The 18,399-nt window shown below is 37.9% G+C and overlaps 1 protein-coding gene across 3 annotated transcripts in view; it reads right to left on the bottom strand.

Moving 5' to 3' along the window:
* Positions 1 to 10,434: 10,434 nt before the first annotated feature.
* The window catches only part of Dop1R1 (Dopamine 1-like receptor 1), a 34,716-nt gene continuing 26,751 nt past the window's right edge, over positions 10,435 to 18,399 (bottom strand). For all 3 annotated transcript variants that reach the window (XM_002054742.4, XM_032439074.2, XM_070207034.1), the window contains one exon: positions 10,435 to 17,963. In XM_002054742.4, coding sequence (XP_002054778.3) covers positions 17,426 to 17,963 — 538 coding nt within the window. In that variant the 3' untranslated portion in view covers positions 10,435 to 17,425. The remainder of the gene's footprint in view (positions 17,964 to 18,399) is intronic.

Here is an 18,399-nt window from a genome sequence, read left to right as displayed (position 1 = left end):
AGGCAGAACAAATGTTTTTCATGTAGCCAGCCACAGAACTTCAGTCTTAACTCTTCACTCTGCACTTTACTTTCGACAGAGTCCTGTTCGAATGGCGAAGTGCAAGGCTGCGGCTGTGGTTTTGGCAAGCCACAAGCAGTTTCTGCTGCTGGTAGACAAATGAGCAATGCCATTAAATACGTTTGAAATATGCTGGCAAATCATTCACAGCAGCCAGAGTCTTGCCAGTTTGCTGGTTTTCCAATAAATCTGAAAATAGTGAAACCAACGTGGCTTAGGGCTGTCAACTAAATAGAAATCGTTGCAAATTTAACTGAATTCGGGTTAGGGCTTCGCTAGCCTGAAGGCAGCGAAACGTAATTTTGCGAATATTTTTTTTGCCGTTGACCTTCTTGACGATTTAATATGTATATATATATATATACAGTATACAGAGTATGTATGTGCCTAGCTGTGTATATTTAGTACTTATTAAAGCATGCACATGTAAATGCGTTTTATTTCTTAATGGACAAGAACTAGAAACTTCTAGTGGTCGATTTTTTCTAGCATTCGCGAGATTTAATGCATTAAATTGCCCAACCATTAGCTTCGACTAGAAATGTAGTTATTATATGATTTTCTCGCTATACGAAGAAGCACGACGTTCTTAAGAGCAGAAAAACACAACTAACACCAAATTGTGAATATCAGAGTACAAGGGTATAGCTTACCATAAATGAGTCAGAACCATTTTGGTTGAGTCTCTTATAAAATCTGAGCTGTGCCTAAAATAACCTTTTCTCAATATCAAATTTTTTCTTTAATTTGAAAAGTTGTTAATGATGTGTCTAGCTACTGTCGTTACTAAAAAGGACGCAATCGTAGACGGACAAATGAACATTGCTAGATCAACCAACTCTATTCGTTCTGATCAAGAGTATAGATTTTCCATGGACCGGAAATTATTTCTATTACTTATTTAACGTAATCATAGACGAAAGATGGCTAGGTCAACTGGTTATCCTGATACTTCATGGAGTCGGAGATCTGGCTGTTAAATACATTTGCACAAATCATAATACCCTTTTTCCAGTTTTAAATGGGCTCAGGGTACTTCTGTAGTGTACTGTATTTTTGCATTTGGATACCAGAAGTTATTCATACTAAAAGCTTTAACTGCCACACATTGCCCGCAGATTCGCGACATATTCAAGATTAGTCGTTTCGCAGTGACTTTTATTTGTCGACAGCCACCAGATATGCACACTTTTTGGGGGTATCATCAGTTGGCTGCTTTTTTCGCTTATGTGGGTGATGTTTTTCATTAAAATTTTTTGCTCATTTTAATGTGCTGCGCTCTCGCATTGCCTTGAGGTTATTTGTGCGTATTATTTGAACCGTGCCGCAGTTGGTTTTTAAGCAGCATAAGACTGAGTAAAATAAAAACCTTGGATATGCACATATGGCTGAGGCAATAACGCACAGTGGGGTCTCTTTCTCGAAAATGTCCAAAAGTACATTATTTGCAATTTTGCAAAGAAATATTTTTTGAGTCTTTACTACAAAATTACAGTGCAGGCTTATGAAGAGTATGAACATCCTTATTAGTTCTTATATTTGGGCTAGTAAAAAGCATTGCTACACCAACAAAAACAATTTATTGCTGAAACTGTTCAAGTTTTGCATGCAATTTTGAGCTTTCAGTTTAAAGTTCTTCGAAAAATGTTCCCACTGTGCGATGAGCACATAAAACGAAATAAGTTCATCTATTTTTTATTTTTATTTGCTGTTGCCATATGCCCAAAAAGCCAGGCATGTATATAATAAGTATGTATGTAGACGCAGTCCATTATGGTTTTAAAGAAAACATCCTGTTTTTCGCTTTTATGGGGCTTTTTGGCATTCATGCATTATAAGGCAGACAATACTTAAAGGCAACCAAATATTGAAAAGTGAATATGTGTATTTATGTACAGATCGGGTTGACATTGTTGAAGTCTTACCTTTTGGAAATATAATGAATATAAAAGATGGAAAAATTATATATGAATTGCAAACATACTTTCAATAGCAAATATGAGTATAATTTCGTTACTTTCGACTTCATAATGGCGGCTGCAAAAAAGCGGAAATTAAACTTCTGTCCGTCAAAGCTTTGCATATGTGTGCGTATGTGTATTGTGGTTTTTCTCGTCTCCATAGAACCCATAGAAATCTGTTGTATATTTTGTGTTTTTTTATACAATGTGCCCCTTTCTATTAGACATTGAATTCCCTCAAACATTTTTGAAGGAAGTCGCATTTTTTTGGCACCTACACAAGATAAAACAGGTGGGAAGCACGCTAAGTCAGCTATCACATAAAATGTATGTGCCAACACGTTTACACTAAAGACACTGACATGACGCTAGCTTATAAACTTAATTTGGCAATAGCATCAACACACAAATACAAAGTAAATTGATGTAAGGCACAGCAGAGTGCCTTAGAAAAAAATACTTACCTAGTTGCCACGAGACGTACAATGCAATGAAAGACAAAATTCCAGTCTTTTTTTATTGCCCTTTTTTAGCTTTGAAGCTGTATATATAGAACCCTTACAGTAGAAGTCAAGAGATTCTCGCCTACTAAAAGGCTTAAGTGGCATCAGTCAGCAGATAATGCAAAAAAAATTATATATCAGATTCTATTCGAAAATTGAGATGTAGTAAAAGAAGTTCTTATTACAATTGAATAAAATATATATTGATAATCTTAATGGTTATCAATCGTCGTGATAATATACTCACCATCAAGTTTCAATTGACAGAGACAATTGTAATTAAACTAAGCGATTAGTTTGCTTCTTAATATATTCAGTATTTATTTAAGTAATTCTCAGTTTGTCTTTAACTTAACAAATAGTTTGAAATGTACAATTGATAATTATCAACATAACATAATCAATTCAAGGAAGAGAACAGTTATGGCATATGCCAGTAGGGGGGTGATCCAATAAACCTAGTTGATAGCATGCGGGTAGCGTAAGTGTTCTGCGTCTAGACATATACACAAACATACAAGTACGACACTTTAACTGCTAAACCTATTCCAGTGTGCTTGTTGCACGGAGTACTATGTATTTTTCCGATTATATCTATATGCCAATATATGCATACAATGATCGAACGTACACATTTACATAAATGTTATATTAGACAGTAACAATTAACTACAATTTCTGATTAAATCACCATATACTTATATAAACATATATATGAGTATTCATTTAAGATTTTATTATGATTTTGCATATCAATCAATTAATTTGTATTTAATTAAAATTATTATAACTAGTTTTTCTTGTGGTATGTCTACAATATAAATGCTTTTAGCATAGTTGTTACTTATGATTAGCCTGTGCATTGGTTTAAGCATTAAAATTCTTTTCTGTTGTCAGACGTTTTCTTTTATTCCATATAGTATATTATAGTATAGTTGTTACTGCTTAGTTAAATATTTGTATAAGTTTTACTTAGCGCTTGTAGTTGTAGGGTTCTTCAATAAATTCGAAAGTGGGGAGCAAGAGGTACAAAAGAGCTTTTATTTGACGCGTTTGTTTTTATGTCTAGGCTGAGTATTATACATACATACATATACATTGATTGTAACGAAACACACATTTATTTAGCTTCTAGATAGTTGTTAGTAGTTAGCTACTTTTTGCAAATATGTTCTGCAAACGGCTTAAGTGAATATCATATTACATCATATATTCATAATTAGAATTTATCTGCTGTTGCTATACATATTGAATTGCATTTTTTTATTTTTTTAAGATATTCTCTTTGGTTTTCTAGCCAAATTACTGGGCTTAACTTTTCGCCTAAGCATTTAAAGTTTCTATTTACAATTAGCTATATATTTTTTTTTAAATAGAGTGAAACTTGTTTAAGGTACTAAATCTTAAAGAAAGGTACACGTATATTTCATAAAATGATTTGAGTGTTTAGGATGTGTCTTGGTGTTAAAGATATGTTGCCAATGCTACCAAACTAGCACGATACGCATTTTAAATAAAATGTATGAGTTTTCTGATATGTTTCACAATGTCGAAGAGGCATCCCTTTAGACCCTTTAGACTGCATGTTCAGTGGAATGTGTCTGTGTAAATGTGTGTGTGTCCGCTGGTGCTGACAAACGTGAGCCGACACTATACCGCATTGTCATTTCCGCATCCGGCATTCTTATTGACATTTGCACTAATGGCACAGACGGTTGCCTTGTGCATTTTCTAGAGCTCGGCACCGGCTGAACCCGGAGTCATGCATTTTTTTTTTCTTTTTTTCTATAAAAACGCAACATTGCAATATCTATTCGTCTGCCTTCTGACTGTCTGTGAGTGTGTGCGTCTCTCTGCCTGCCAGCCTGTCTGTCTATCAAAACCGGTCTGCTTGCGAGTAATGCGAATATTTCGCAAAATGCAGCTCAGCTCTGGGGGATATCATTAAATACTTTGGTGTTTCGTTCGTATTGGGGGCAAAGATAAAAACAAAAGTATTTAGGCAACAGTATCCGACTAGGAGAGACCCTGAACTCAGCGACAACACGTTTTTACAACAAATATAGCTTCCTGTTTATAGTCTGAACTTAATAAAATATGCAAAATGGCGCAAAAAAGTATCTATATACCACATCGCAAGCTCTTTTAAAATTAATATTTTCCATTTTTGGGACGAATATGAATAAGTGTTCCAATAATAATAGCAATAAAGATATCGTAGAAAAAAAAACGTCTGACATCGAATACTATATATTTCAAATCAATAGTCACTAAAACTTACAGACAAAGCGACTCAACTCGTTGCCCCAATCTAAAATATATTTACGTTATGGGATGGCTGATGCTTATTTCTTCCTGGTATATACATTTGCACAAAAACATGATATTCTTTTTAACCATTTTCAATGGATTCAGGGTATGAAAACACTTTTATGCCACACTGAGACGTTCCGTATAGAATATGTCAACTTCTGTGCCAATTGTATGGCCATTAAACTATTGCGCTCCAGATGTGATGCTGCCTCAACATCCATGCCCGCTGCTGTTGCAAATGTTAATATAACATTGACATCTAGAGAATTTTCAACAATTTTGACATTTGACAATTTTATGTTATCTTTCAATGCAGGCGCATGCTTCCAACTGCATGCACAAACGTGCCAATCGTTGTTGGCCAATGTTTTTGCCGCATTTGACCCAACAACTGGCCCACTGGCAGCATCAGCATCAGCATCAGCTCGTAAAACAAACTCTTTTCAATGTGATAGCTTGACACTTTTGCTGGCAGAAGCAGTTCTGAAATTGCATTTAATTCAGTTGAAAACTTGTACAGTATTTAATGGGAAATGAGAAAGCCTTGACTTTATGCAGATAATCATCTATTTTTGGCCAAGTATTAAATTTAAAGACAGGAAAATTATTTAATGTCAACGAAAACTTTAGTCAACTAACGCATTCTCTATTAGCGTAATTAAGAGAGCAAGACCCAATGACTGCATTCGGGTAAATAGGCGAGTGCCGTTTTGCAATGAAGGCAAGCCAACTGCTTTTGGAAAGTGAGTTCCTACTTACTCGACAAAATTCGAAAAATCCTGTTAAAGTGTTATGGTCGGAAGTTACCGACTAAGAGTTGATACAAATTCTAAATTTTTTTTTAATTCATAAATACGCAAAGGCCATAAGTGCATCCATGAAAAGCTTTTGGGCTTATACTAAGATTCTCTAGAAATTTTGAGGACTTAAATATATGACCAACATGTTTTTTTAATTTTCCAAAGAAAGAAACGTTCTTAGTCTGTGTGCGCATTATGAAAACCTACATACACAAATTTGTTAATTGGCTTTTAAAATTTTGAAAATCTTGTTCTGTGTTTGCAATTATAGAATATTTATTTCAAGTTTGAAGAACTGAGTTCTGGCTAAGTCGACTTGGCTGCGTACTTTATATCGTCAGAAAAACATCCTTGTCCCTATTACATACACATGCACAACGCCTTTATATATGAATTTTCAATGGGTTCAGTGTATACAAATGGAAAGCATTGAATTTTGATTGTATCTAAAAATCTCGTAAAGGTCGCATCATTTTGTTATCTACACACATTTAAATGTTGTTAAATGTTTATAAAATATTTACAAAATGGGCATCTACGACCACGTCAAGTATATATATTGTTGCCTTAACTGCCGAATCTATAAAAGGCCACCAGGTCTCATAGATTATTCATGGCTATGAACAACTTTTTTGGCAGGCAGGTTGTTATATATAAATCTATAAATGCTGTTAACCTTGATCGCAATAATGTTGTCTTTAATATTTTCATTAAAAACAAAAGCAATTTTCGACATACAAATATTTGCTTCTTTAAATCCACAGTTTGCAGCATTTGCGTTTATATATTTATACCCATTTAACATTTTGATGCAAATCTATGAACGCCTTTTGTGGTATTTTATTACTGCAACAATTAAGAACAAAGTCCGTTAAAGGATATAGTTTGAGTGTAAAAGGTATTTGTCATTAACGGGCATATAGCATACGCTATTCAAATAAAAACTTAACAGCCAACTGATTGTTTGGGAGGACAATATAGAACAAATTAAAAAAAAAAGAAAAGATGGAAAAAAAAACGGCGGTATTAATTTATGTACGTAGACTGAATGCAAAAGTGCTCAAAGTGGGTGGACCGACACCAAGGTGTGGCAGGCAGTCCAGACGGCATTGTTTGCGTTGCCCCGATTTCAGTTTTTTACTGCAACAATTGCAGCAGCAACACAAACAATAACAGCGCAGAAAAAAGTGCATCGCATATATTAAACACACAAAAGGAAAGGAAAATAGAGGTGAAATCGCCCGGTTTGGAGAGGCGCAAAAGCAAACATTTCAAAAATCCTTTTTCCTTTCTCATTGCATGCCATCGTTAAAATGAAAAGTAGTGCGAAATTTTTAAGCCAAATCATTTTCACCAGCTCATTGCCGGCGCAGGTCATCAAGCCAGAAGCCAGAAGTCATGGCAAAATCAGCATAATAGTCTCAGCTAAATTCGTAAACTTTTTTATGTCTTATTCTGAATTAAAGCACGGCAGTGCAACTGGATCTGTTGTATTTTATTTGGCTTTTTACGTAGAATGCAGAACAGTTTAAGTTTCTTTCCACTTCATTCATTCCACGCCTCAAAGGGTTTGCAAAGTATAAAAGGTCCTCCAATTAGAAACGAGCTTATACGGATCTGCTATGAAATCTCCAAGAGTTAACGTTGTTTCCTAACTATATTCATTTGTGTCTTTTAATTAATATTAATGAATATAAAATCATTTATTTCGTTTGTTTGAATCGAAAAGCAGAGAAAGAATTTACACCTTATATCAGACAAGAGCTACTTTAGAAACTCGAAGAAAACAAATATATGTGAACATCTTTTTATTTCTATTTCGCTTTGATCTTCTCGCTAAATACTTCTACAAGTTCTGATTATTATATGTACCATGCTGCGTCAAAGTTACTTCTGTTCACCAAGGATAAATCTTCTTCACGCTTTTACTTTGAATTGAATGCTGGTATGATATAATTTATTTAATTTCAAGTGGAAAACTCTGGTTGGAAAAGTGCAAGTAAAAGCGAATCGGAAACTTTTTAATGACGTTTATTGATTAGTTTATTGCTGGCCAAAAGAAATCAAATCAAGAGCAATAAAACAAAGTTCTCTTAAGTTTGCTATTACAAATTGGTTAATGCAAGTAATAGTAAATGCTTTGTGGGGTGAAAATGAAATTTACGGACAATTAATTTGTCAGAGAATGTCATTAAATTAGCTTTGCTTCATTTGATTTTAATTTTACTTAAATTGGTTCGGAAATACCAAATAAATACTTGGGAGCTGCGAGACCTGCCAAAGCTAAGTAATAATTATTTGGCACTTGAAAATAATATGGTATTTATTAAGCACCACTTAGAGTCGGCCAATCAAATTTTGCGATGCCTGATAGCCAATGGGCAAATTAAAAGTTAATGCCTCGTCTTGGCAAAGGTCAAGCAAAATAAGCTACTTGAAGCATTGCTGCTATTAGCCGACTTGATTAATGATTGTTGCCGCAGAAGCAACAGGAAAGAAATGGCAACGACGAAACAGACAGACAAGAGTTTCATGATTTATGTCAAACAAAAGACACACGCACCCATACAGAGAGAGAGACAGACAGACAGACAATGTCAGGGTGTTGCCATTGCTTAGCTGACCAGCAGCCAGCATGGAGGCACGAAACAATTATAGGCGCGTCAATTTGCAGGACATGCCCTGGATGTTGGTCTAACCAGAAGCCAACAAACGCTGGGAACATTATGAGGCATTTTAAAGATCTTTGCGGCTTAATAGACAATTAGCCAAAATAATAAAGGAGCACTGCGAGCGTTTTACATTTCAATAAAACTTCAATGGAAATGCAGCGCGAACAGCGCCGAAGGACTTCCCATTGAGCGCGAACTTGACGGCGCGTATAAATTACAATTATGTGTAATTAATCATCCGCCGACAGACTTCCAGGCGATGGCCAGCCGAGGTCTGCTTCTCGGGCCGCAGGCGTTTGTAATTTATTAGCAGTGCCACGGTCAAGACATCACTATCAACATCAACATCAATGTCGACATCGTTGCACAAGACGCAACATGCGGTCCAGCCGCACCTTGCTGTCTTGTGGGGCGTACGGCACGGCTGTCGAGTGGTCAATCACATGGCCACTTAGCCACTAAACAGCTAAGCGGAGGAGCAGCAACAATATCAACAACATCAACATCAACAACAACGTGACTTACAGGCGCTTTTAATAGCTGGGCAAATGGTTGACTGTGCCTCGTGCCGCACGTTGTTCCGAGCTAGTTGGCCATGGCGAAGGCAAATCAATGAATGGATATCATCCATTCAGACTGACGCATGGCCAAAGGGTTGCACAAACTCCTGGGAACAATACCAGACACTTTGGACCAGCACCAGCACCGCCACCAGAGCAGCAGAGCGACTCCATCAACGGCTCGTTCGGCTGGAAAACTTATTGCGCCAGAAGTAATTCTATAAAGAAAGCCCAGTAGCTACATGCCTCTCTATCACGCGATATCTATCCGGCTCTGTCTAACTGAACTGAATGGCTTGTTTAGTTTTCCTATTGAAAATTGCTGAGGGCCAGTGTTTTGGTTGGTGTCGTTGACGCTGCTGCAAGCGCCATGCTATTTTGGTTGCAAATACTAAATTGAAATATAGAATATAGAAATACGCTTGCTGCAGATATATGTGTATATACAAAGAAGCGATCGATTTTTTGGGGAACGTGGGCTATTTACAGCTCGGCCAGCAAGCCAGCCCAAAGGCTAGAATTTCGACTTGGGGCTGTAGATTGACAAAAATATTCGATTACCAGCATCGAATTTTCGGTAATTTGCGTTGCCCAACAACGGTCTTTGGTTTGGGTCTGGGTTTGGATTTGGCTTTCGGTTTGTAGCTTAGCTGATTCGAATTTTGGACTGGTGAAATTTTGTAAAAATAAACATAATTTGATTAGTTGGGTTCATTCGCACGACACAAGCACACACAGGTTGGACACAACCCGTTAGCCTGCTGCCCGAAATTGATTTTTCTTCAACAGTTTTATTCGAACAACATTATTTAATAATAAACTTTGGCACTTTTAGCAATTACAAAGCCCGGACGACGGCATGCAACCGGAATTGCGAAGCCAGAAGTTGAGTTGGGGCTCACTCAAGCCTGAAATTTACGTTCACGCCTGCATTGTTGGCCCACAGCCTGGCCTACACTCATGCTCTTACCCTCGTCCAGTTGCCTGTCAGGGGCATGCCCATACCCACGAGCTGCTGGGCTTTGGCGTTAGACTGTGGCTGTGGCCACTCTCGTTTATTTATGGTCCGTTTCGCATTTGTTTGGAATTCAAATATTACTATGTGAACAAAAATAGAAGTCCATCGTTAAATTGTTTACTTATATTGCATTAAGATAATAAATGCTCGATGGTTTTATGGTGGGGATTGTTGCAGCTGACGACTGTTATTATTATACATATATATGAGCAAGAGCAAATGGTAGGAAGGCTAATGAAAATATTTATCAATTAATGAAACTCTAATATAAACTGAGCATAAACACAATCTGGCGGGGTATCATGACATTTTGGCAAACTGTCAAATATAATTTGCCTTTTTGGCACGCACAATAAAAGCGAGCTAATTGGCTGTGAAAATTATTTGGAAATTGTGAATTAAACAGCAACAATTATAATAATAATTATTGGAATTTATTCAAATTGATGAGTCATTATAATAATTGCTGCTTATGAATAATAAAATGTGTTCATTTGAACGGTATGAATTTTATTTATAATTAATTCATAAAAAGTGGTTTGTTGTTTGTTCATAAATATTAGAGCATATACAGCAAACATTTCATTCACATAAATTTAAATGTTTTATATTTGGAAGACTGTTTTGTATTTAGAATCGAAAGTTGAAAAAAGTTTCAATTTTATTGAATATGCAAAACTTTTTGGCATAGGTCTTTAATACTTTGAAACTTATGGCTATGTTTTGCCAGGGCTTAAAAGTTTTGGACATTTGTCTGAGTGCTACTACTAAAAAGTAGCAAATTTTGTGTCTTTGGCTGAGGACTGACATTTAAACTTAAAAGTTTCTTCTATAATTTCAGATTTTTTAAATAGTCTGCCTGAAAACATGAAAAGTTGAAATAAATAAAAGCTTTTTTAAATCAGTTTGAACTGTAAATATGTTAAAAGACAACACACCAACTATACCGCTTTTTCATTAGCGCATAACTTTAGTTGCAGGTCATAAAATATGCTTTACGACAACTTTTACACAAGACACGATAACCAACAGAGACACAAGGTTGCTGCAAAAACTAAGAAACTAAATAGGGCTGACTGACTAGAAGACACTGCATAAAAAGTAAAACGAGTATTTAAATTCCCATATTCACTAAAGTAATTCCTGCGGCTTAACTCAATGTCACGATCGATGAAGTGTACCATCTTGGAATGTTCTCAATCATACTATTTTGTACATCTACTTCGCCGCTAGTATAAATTTTTATGTTTCACAGAGTGCAGGGTATGAAAGGCGCGCTGCAGAGAAATGTGGCTTCGATGGGCGGACGGCTACGATGACGCGGTAATTCAATTTGGGTTTAAAATTGCAAGCTATGTGTTCCTGCATGTTGAGGCGAAACTCTGCCTTAACAGAGGTCTATATATACATACATAAATTGTCATATGTATATATATAAAAGTATCGGTAGCCAATGGAAAATGAAATGGCAAGCAGTGGGTACGTGCAGAGAAATACTCAGGAGTCCCTATCTCTGTTCTTATCACGGCTTTTTAATTAAAATGCATGTCATGCAAGTCTCTTTCGTGTACTTGTAAATCGATTGAGTGCAGTTTAAGTTAAGTAAGCCGTGACAGTAAGCAGAGAATGGAATGAGAGGTGGTGTATCCAAATGAAGGATTAATTAATCATTGTTATTTTGTGTGCGAGTTGCAATCAAAGAGGAGCAGAAGATGAAGAACCAAAAGTTCAGTCCACTTGGCTTTAAATATACTCTGTGACCGCTCAGAACAATTGTATGCCTCTCTTGTCGCTTTTGCAGTACATTTTTGATTTGAAGCCGTTCAGCAAAAGTTTCGTGCCATTCATCAGTCAGCCAGTTGGAGCGAAGCGACCCAAAAGCAACTAAAACTTTCCACCAAAAGTCGGCTTGAAAATTGAATTTGTTTTTCAATTAAATTGCCATAATTGAAATGGCATAAGCCAAACACAAAATGGCAATAGCAAACAGCACGGAGAGGCGAGATCCGAGAGCCGAGAATCGAGACTAAAGCATCGTGAATCCAGTCCAAATGTGCATTATGAAAATTCGCAGTAGCGTTGAAAACTTTTGGCCATAGGCGGAGGCTATGAGCATTTTGTTTCCCACACAATAGCTAAAGCAGGGCGTGGCCCGTTAGCCAGGTGGCTGAATGTGACTAAGCCGACTGAGCTGCGGTGTGGTGGGTGGCAGCGAGTTGTTGTCAAAACTTTACTGCACTGTTATTGTTGCAGCTCGGGAAACTTTTGCCGTCACAAACTTGGGCACTGCCACAAATGGTAAAAAAGACACATACAGTAGGAAACTTTATGTGGCAGCTGAAAATTCGCTGGGCCAGCTTGAAGCGCTTTAAGTTTTTGCCAAATGCCAAAAATTGCGCATACGCAGAGTTGCCCTTGTTAAAAGTCAAAGTCGCTGCATTGCTAGGTCAGCGGGGCAGCTGCCCCTGCACTTGGCCACAAAATGCCGTCCACAAGGTCAAGGTGTAGGTCGGGGCAGCCAGCTGTACACCATCTTTATCTAGTTAGCCCGTGTATGCAAAATTTTTGACATCCATCAAACGCTTTGCCGAAATCCAGGCGCATAAGCAAAAATTGTGATTAAAAGCGTGTTTTTATGAAGCATTGGGTCGTGACCCAGGGCATTAAACGGAAACCCCAAGCGAATGTATAAATTAGCACGCCCCACAACGCTGGCAATAAAACGTTTTGAGCTACGTATACGTAGAAGTGCACGTTACGTCTACGTAAACGTAATACGAGCGACCAGCGCTTTTGCTGAAAGTAGGCAGCCGAATGACACGCGCCAAGGAAAATTTGTAGAAAGTCGTAAAACGAAATAAACACTTTAAGGCGCAAAGTCATAAAAACACCAAAATATATTCAACGCCCAGAGGGTGTGGCGGGTATTATTCGGGTATTATGAGTGGAGAGCGTTTCGCATGGGTCTGCGTGCCACTAAAGTTTCACTAAAACCCAACTAGAGCTCAGGACGACATTTTGCGTGAGTTATTGCCCACTGTTGACAACTGTTGCGCGGTGGGTTCGACTTACGTTTTCGCAGTGGATGGGAGCAACCAGCCAACCATAGGAAGGGTTAGTGGCAGCTGCAAGGTTCTCAGTTCAGTTTGTTCAGTTCGTCGTTCACTTTGCAAATGAAATGTCAATCTGTGCAGCGTGGCAACCACTTAAAAACTCCCGAAAAAAATGTTTCAAATGTAACTGCCAGTCAGCTCGTGGCAACGTCAGCCATTCATTCATCCATCCATCCATCAATCAATCAATCAGTGTGCTTTGCGCGCGTAAGCCTGATGGCCAAGTTCGTTGGCTCCTTCGCAATCGACATGCAATTTATGCGAAACGTTGACATTTATCGCCTGACATTTTGAACTCTGTGCACTCACATTATTTGATTTGTAGTTTTGCTCAAAGCGCACGAAAAGCGTCCCGTAGTGTAAATATAAATAAATTGTATACAAACATTGAAAGGTCTCAAAGCATATATGTATCTAAAGGATTTTTCAAAGGGCTGCTACCTTGTTAGCTTTTCAGATTATTAGGCTGAATTTAAAATTCAAAATTTAATGTTAGCCAGCTATTAAATAGAAGTTCTCAGTGACAAGGACCAAGTCTTATTGCATCGAATGGAATGTAAATCGTATGGATAAAATGTGTCAAAAATGATTTAATTATGTGACGACTTTTAACGCTTAATATTCAAGTTAAAAATTTAAAAAAATATTAATTGAATCCTTAGGACTTTTAAACTTATATTATTTATGACACTCTTGATTCTCGAATTCAATTAAAGGACTTTTCAATTGTGTAAAGCTTTTAATGCGAGAGCCATTTTTTTAAATGTTGCTTTAATTGCAGGTAAATGTTTATTTAACATTCATTTGTGTTATTTTATTTATTTATTTTTTGTAAATCGAACAGGCGCAGTAATTGAATTGTATTTGTATTTGCATTGAAATTTTAATTGTTTGCTCTGGCTGTTGACACTGATGGTTGTGTATATATTTTTTCTCTTTTGCCGAGGCTTACTTTGAGTCTTTGTGGCAAATAATTGAATTGCGAAAGCAATTACAAGAAATCTGTTTGTTTAAGCAACAGCATGTGCAACGGTGCGTATGCGCAATGCAGCTAGTGGGCCATCAAGCAGCGTCTGTCGACAGACTGTTAAAGCACGACCGATTCTTTGTTCGCCAAATATGCTAATGAACGGGCATCTTTAGTTTGTTTTGCGCAACGCTGCGCTGATTGAGGTCTACCAAGCCAGGCATCCAGGGACCCATTCGATTGTTATCATGCACGGCACGTAGCGAAGTAAGTACAAATATATGCATGTACACAGTAGCATGGAGCTCGCTGACATAATTACAGAACACGCACACTCAAATTGGCCAACTTCCTGGCCAATCGTTTCCAAACAAAAAAAAAACGATAAATATTTCAATTAAGAGTCGCAAAAAATCAATGCCCAAAATCAATGACGCCTAAAAAGCCAAAAGCAAAGAGCGCTCCAAGCGAAATGCAATGCCAAGTAGAAAGGTTCAACGTTGCAGGAAAGTAAGCAAATGCGAATCTTCAAACAAATTGAAGAGATTGGAGTTCAAGCAGCCAAAAAATAAGAAATAAAAAAATGGAAAAAGTGGAAAAAGAGGCAGAATAAGGAGCAAGATACCCTAAAGATGGTTGACATGCTCTTACGCCCCCCATAGCAAATACATCTATAAAGAGTTTGGCAAAGACAAAAGGCGAGTGAAAGCCCGTACGCGGCACTTCCAAGGGTGCGAGGTGTGGACGCAATGCAACCTTGTACAGAATTGTGTAACCAGAAATGAGCACAGCAATGCGGCCTCTAAATATAACCACATATTACAGGCGCGTGGCGTTTTTGCTTAGAATATTTATCATGCCATTTGCCATTTGGGCGGGCTACAAACACCAAAGTCAATGCCAATCGCAGCGGCAATAGCATTGACAATGGTGTCTCCATCGCAACTCCTGCCGCTACCGCGGTGCGTGCTGGGCACAGTAGTCGCGCAGCGCAATTCAAGCCTTTCCCTGAGTTACAGCCACAGCTCCCAACTTCGATGCCGGAAAAGTTGGCACGTGCGATCAACATGTACGGCGCAAACAAAAGTGGAATTGATTGCGTGCCAGATGTTAAAAGGAAATGAGCCAAAAAGCTTTGGCAAGCCTTACCATACACACAAAGGCGGTGGGCGTGGCTAAATGAATGAGTGAATTCCTTTGCTGTACGAGCCAGTATAAATAAGTATATTGTAATTAAAATGACGACAGCAGCTGCTTTTAATAAACTGCCAAAACAAATATTAAACAAAACAAAAATAATAAGAAGCAATAACAGCTTGCCGAGAGGATACCCTGTGGTTTATATATCACTTAAGAAAGCGTAAAGGAAGTTACCATTACAGAGATACTGGAATTTGTATTAAGAAATAATTGAACATCATTCATAAAGAAAAACAATATGGAACCAAGTTACACCAATTTTTTGACTTTTAGCAGTTCTTTGTGATTTTTTGGAAAAGTACGGAATATTCCTCTAAATACATTTGAACTGCTTTATACCCGTCTGGGCCAATTTAAATGCTATTGGGTATAAAAAGAAGACATAAGCTTGATTGCGAATATTTGAGCGGATTGTCAGGGACTACACATAATTAACAGAGCAAAGAGTTGAGTTGCGCAAAAGAGGCGGTTGAAGGATGCCGCAAGGGATTTCAGCATACACAAATACTTAAGTGAAAATGTATCTGAAGCCTCAACCGAAGGCAAAGCAAAGAAGTAGAAATGTTGAGCTCTAGCAGCGTAATTTTTCATTATATGACTAAGGGCTGAGAGCAGTTGGTGTTGTTTGGCATGAAAAGCAAACTGTTTACATTTGTTTCACTTCAGCTGTCGGGCAAGGACTGAGCGGGGGCCACATGTTCATTATCTTCTGGCTGTCAGACAGACAGTAGGGGAGCGAGTGGAGCAGCCAAGGTGTTATCGCCGTCAACAATGCGAATTCACATTATGGCGCTTCAGGTGGGGCTCATTAAATCATTCGGTAATCAGAGCCCAACGCTTTGGTTAACCTTTCTAACGACCTCTTCAGCAACTTGGCTTTCCTATTGTGCTCAAATTTCGCGTCTGCCAATCACAGTTGAATACTAATTAAAATTTCAAAATGACGTTGAAGTGTGCTTCGTAATTATTCAATATAATTAAATATTTTTCTGCCGCAAAACTATCGATGAAAATGTTTTGTTTCAGCCATGCAGTGCACGCTGGAATGTTTTTTTTTTATTTGCCATCATATTTCTTTTTTTCCTCATTATAAAACAAATCAATGAATTACTTCAAATCGGAACTGCCAATAACAGCATTTGATTTTATAAATGTGATGATTGCAGTTATCGTCAATCAAAACTCTTATGTGGAACTTTTATTAAAATTTCTGTAACAGAAATAAATCTATGCACAAATAAACGCGATAAATTTGCATAAATATAAATCCGATTGAGAAACTCGATACCAGAATAAGCTAAACGGTAAACATTGCATTGTGTATTGCGGAGGGATTTAAACATTATACTTATAATGCTCGTAAATCGTTATAATTTTTTGACTGATTTATGACTGCAGTTGGCAGTTTTGTGCCACATCTAATGTTCAACGCTGCTCAATGCCACATAAATTCCCATCAATAATTCAAATCTAAAGCTTTGTTTGCCACCCGTATATGGCCCTTGCCAGTGAGCGCTGAGTTGTATGCTACGTTTTGTTGCCACTTGTGAATGGGAACTATGTCAAACCGTGTGTGTGGAGAGTGTGAGTGTGAGTGTGTATTGTCCGTTTTTAGAAATATATATTTAACGTGTGTCATTATTTGACTTAGCTGCTGTACCTTGTCAAGGGGTCAAAGGAACACTTAATCCGTTCGAGCGTTGGCCACATTCAAATTGTGTTATACTGTTTATAACATTTACTGATAGCTGCCATAGCATGGCTAAATCGTAACAAAAACTTAACAGTTTAACTATTCAGAAGCTCTTTGGTGTGGGGATCTTAGACCTAATCACGACTCGGTTGTTAGTTAGTAAGTAGTTTCATACAGTTATGAAGATATAACTTATGGCTACGGTTAAGTATAAACACTCTTAGAAATAGCGGTTAGTAGATTGCTTAGGATTCTAGGATGCGCTGATAATACTTACAGGTTTTTCACTTGCTTTGGGATTAGTTAATCGTGCTTTGGGCTGGGATTGCTACGCATTTATTGATGCGTGTAGGAACCCAATTTCTGACCAATTTTAGACCAGCTCCGTTTCCATTTGTGCGGCCTCCACGGTCTCCACGATGGTTGTTGTGGCCGCCGCGACCGAATCTCATGGAACGTAACGGTTGGTCAATGCGCCATCATCATCATCATCCACATTGAGGCCACTGTCGGTGCAGCAGCAGCTGCACAAGAGCCAACTGGTTGCATTGCAGCAGCGTTTTGGTCAAATTGCAGATACCTGCTCCAGCTCGGCGCTGGAGCGGCCCGAGTTCATGACCACCACATTCTTGGCGGCATAGTCCGTGATGAAGCGGTCGCTATTGCGTGGATGTATATTGCCCACGTCCTGGGCGCAGCACCACGGATTACGCATTGTCAGTATGCGCTTGAACGCATCCCGGAATTCCTTGTTGAAAATTGAGTAGATGATCGGATTGAAAGCGGAGTTCGAGTAGCCCAACCAGGTAAGTATCTTGAATGTCTGGCCGCCGATGCACGTCTTGCAAAAGGCAGCCGTAATGTTGACACAGAAGAATGGCACCCAACATATGAGGAATACGCCCATTATGACGCCCACTGTGACCGCTGCCTTGTGATCGGATACGTGGTACGGCGAGCTGTGATGCAAGTTGCGCACCTTGAACTTCTTTGGCTGATTCTTGGGCCGGCGTATGCTCTTGTACCGTTGCTTCTCGGCCACCTCGCCGGGTCGTGTTACCGCCTTTATAGACTTGACATGTTTCTGGGCATAGCAGTAGAGTCTGACAAGTGGAAAAAGCCAGGGTTTAGGTTATTCAAATGCAAATAGGTACATATTACCTAAATATTAGACATTAAACTAAAGGTAAATGAATCAAATGAAATTAGCCTTAATTTAATTTTCAATGTTTTTACATCATTTGGATTTGTGCAGTCAAAATTCATTAATTTAGTCGATGTTGATTTCCTGTTTTATTAGTTAAATTCTTGGGCTTGGGTTCCATTCTGATTATAAATTACTCTGTAATTATTCTACCTATTCATAAAATTCTTTTTGTAACATGGATATTGCCCTTAAGCAGCTTTTATCTAATGAAATATACTCCACTTTGTGTGAGTGCAGTGAAGGGAATTCGATATTTAGCTGTCTAATTTTAAGTCAACTGAGTGTTTGCGACTGTCTGCTGTTGTTGTAACTGATATGATAATTATTTACTT

This window comes from Drosophila virilis, chromosome 2 (assembly GCF_030788295.1).
Source record: "Drosophila virilis strain 15010-1051.87 chromosome 2, Dvir_AGI_RSII-ME, whole genome shotgun sequence".
Lineage (NCBI taxonomy): Eukaryota > Metazoa > Arthropoda > Insecta > Diptera > Drosophilidae > Drosophila > Drosophila virilis.
The sequence above is the reverse complement of the archived record's forward strand: the minus strand, read 5'-3'. Positions and strand labels throughout refer to the sequence as shown.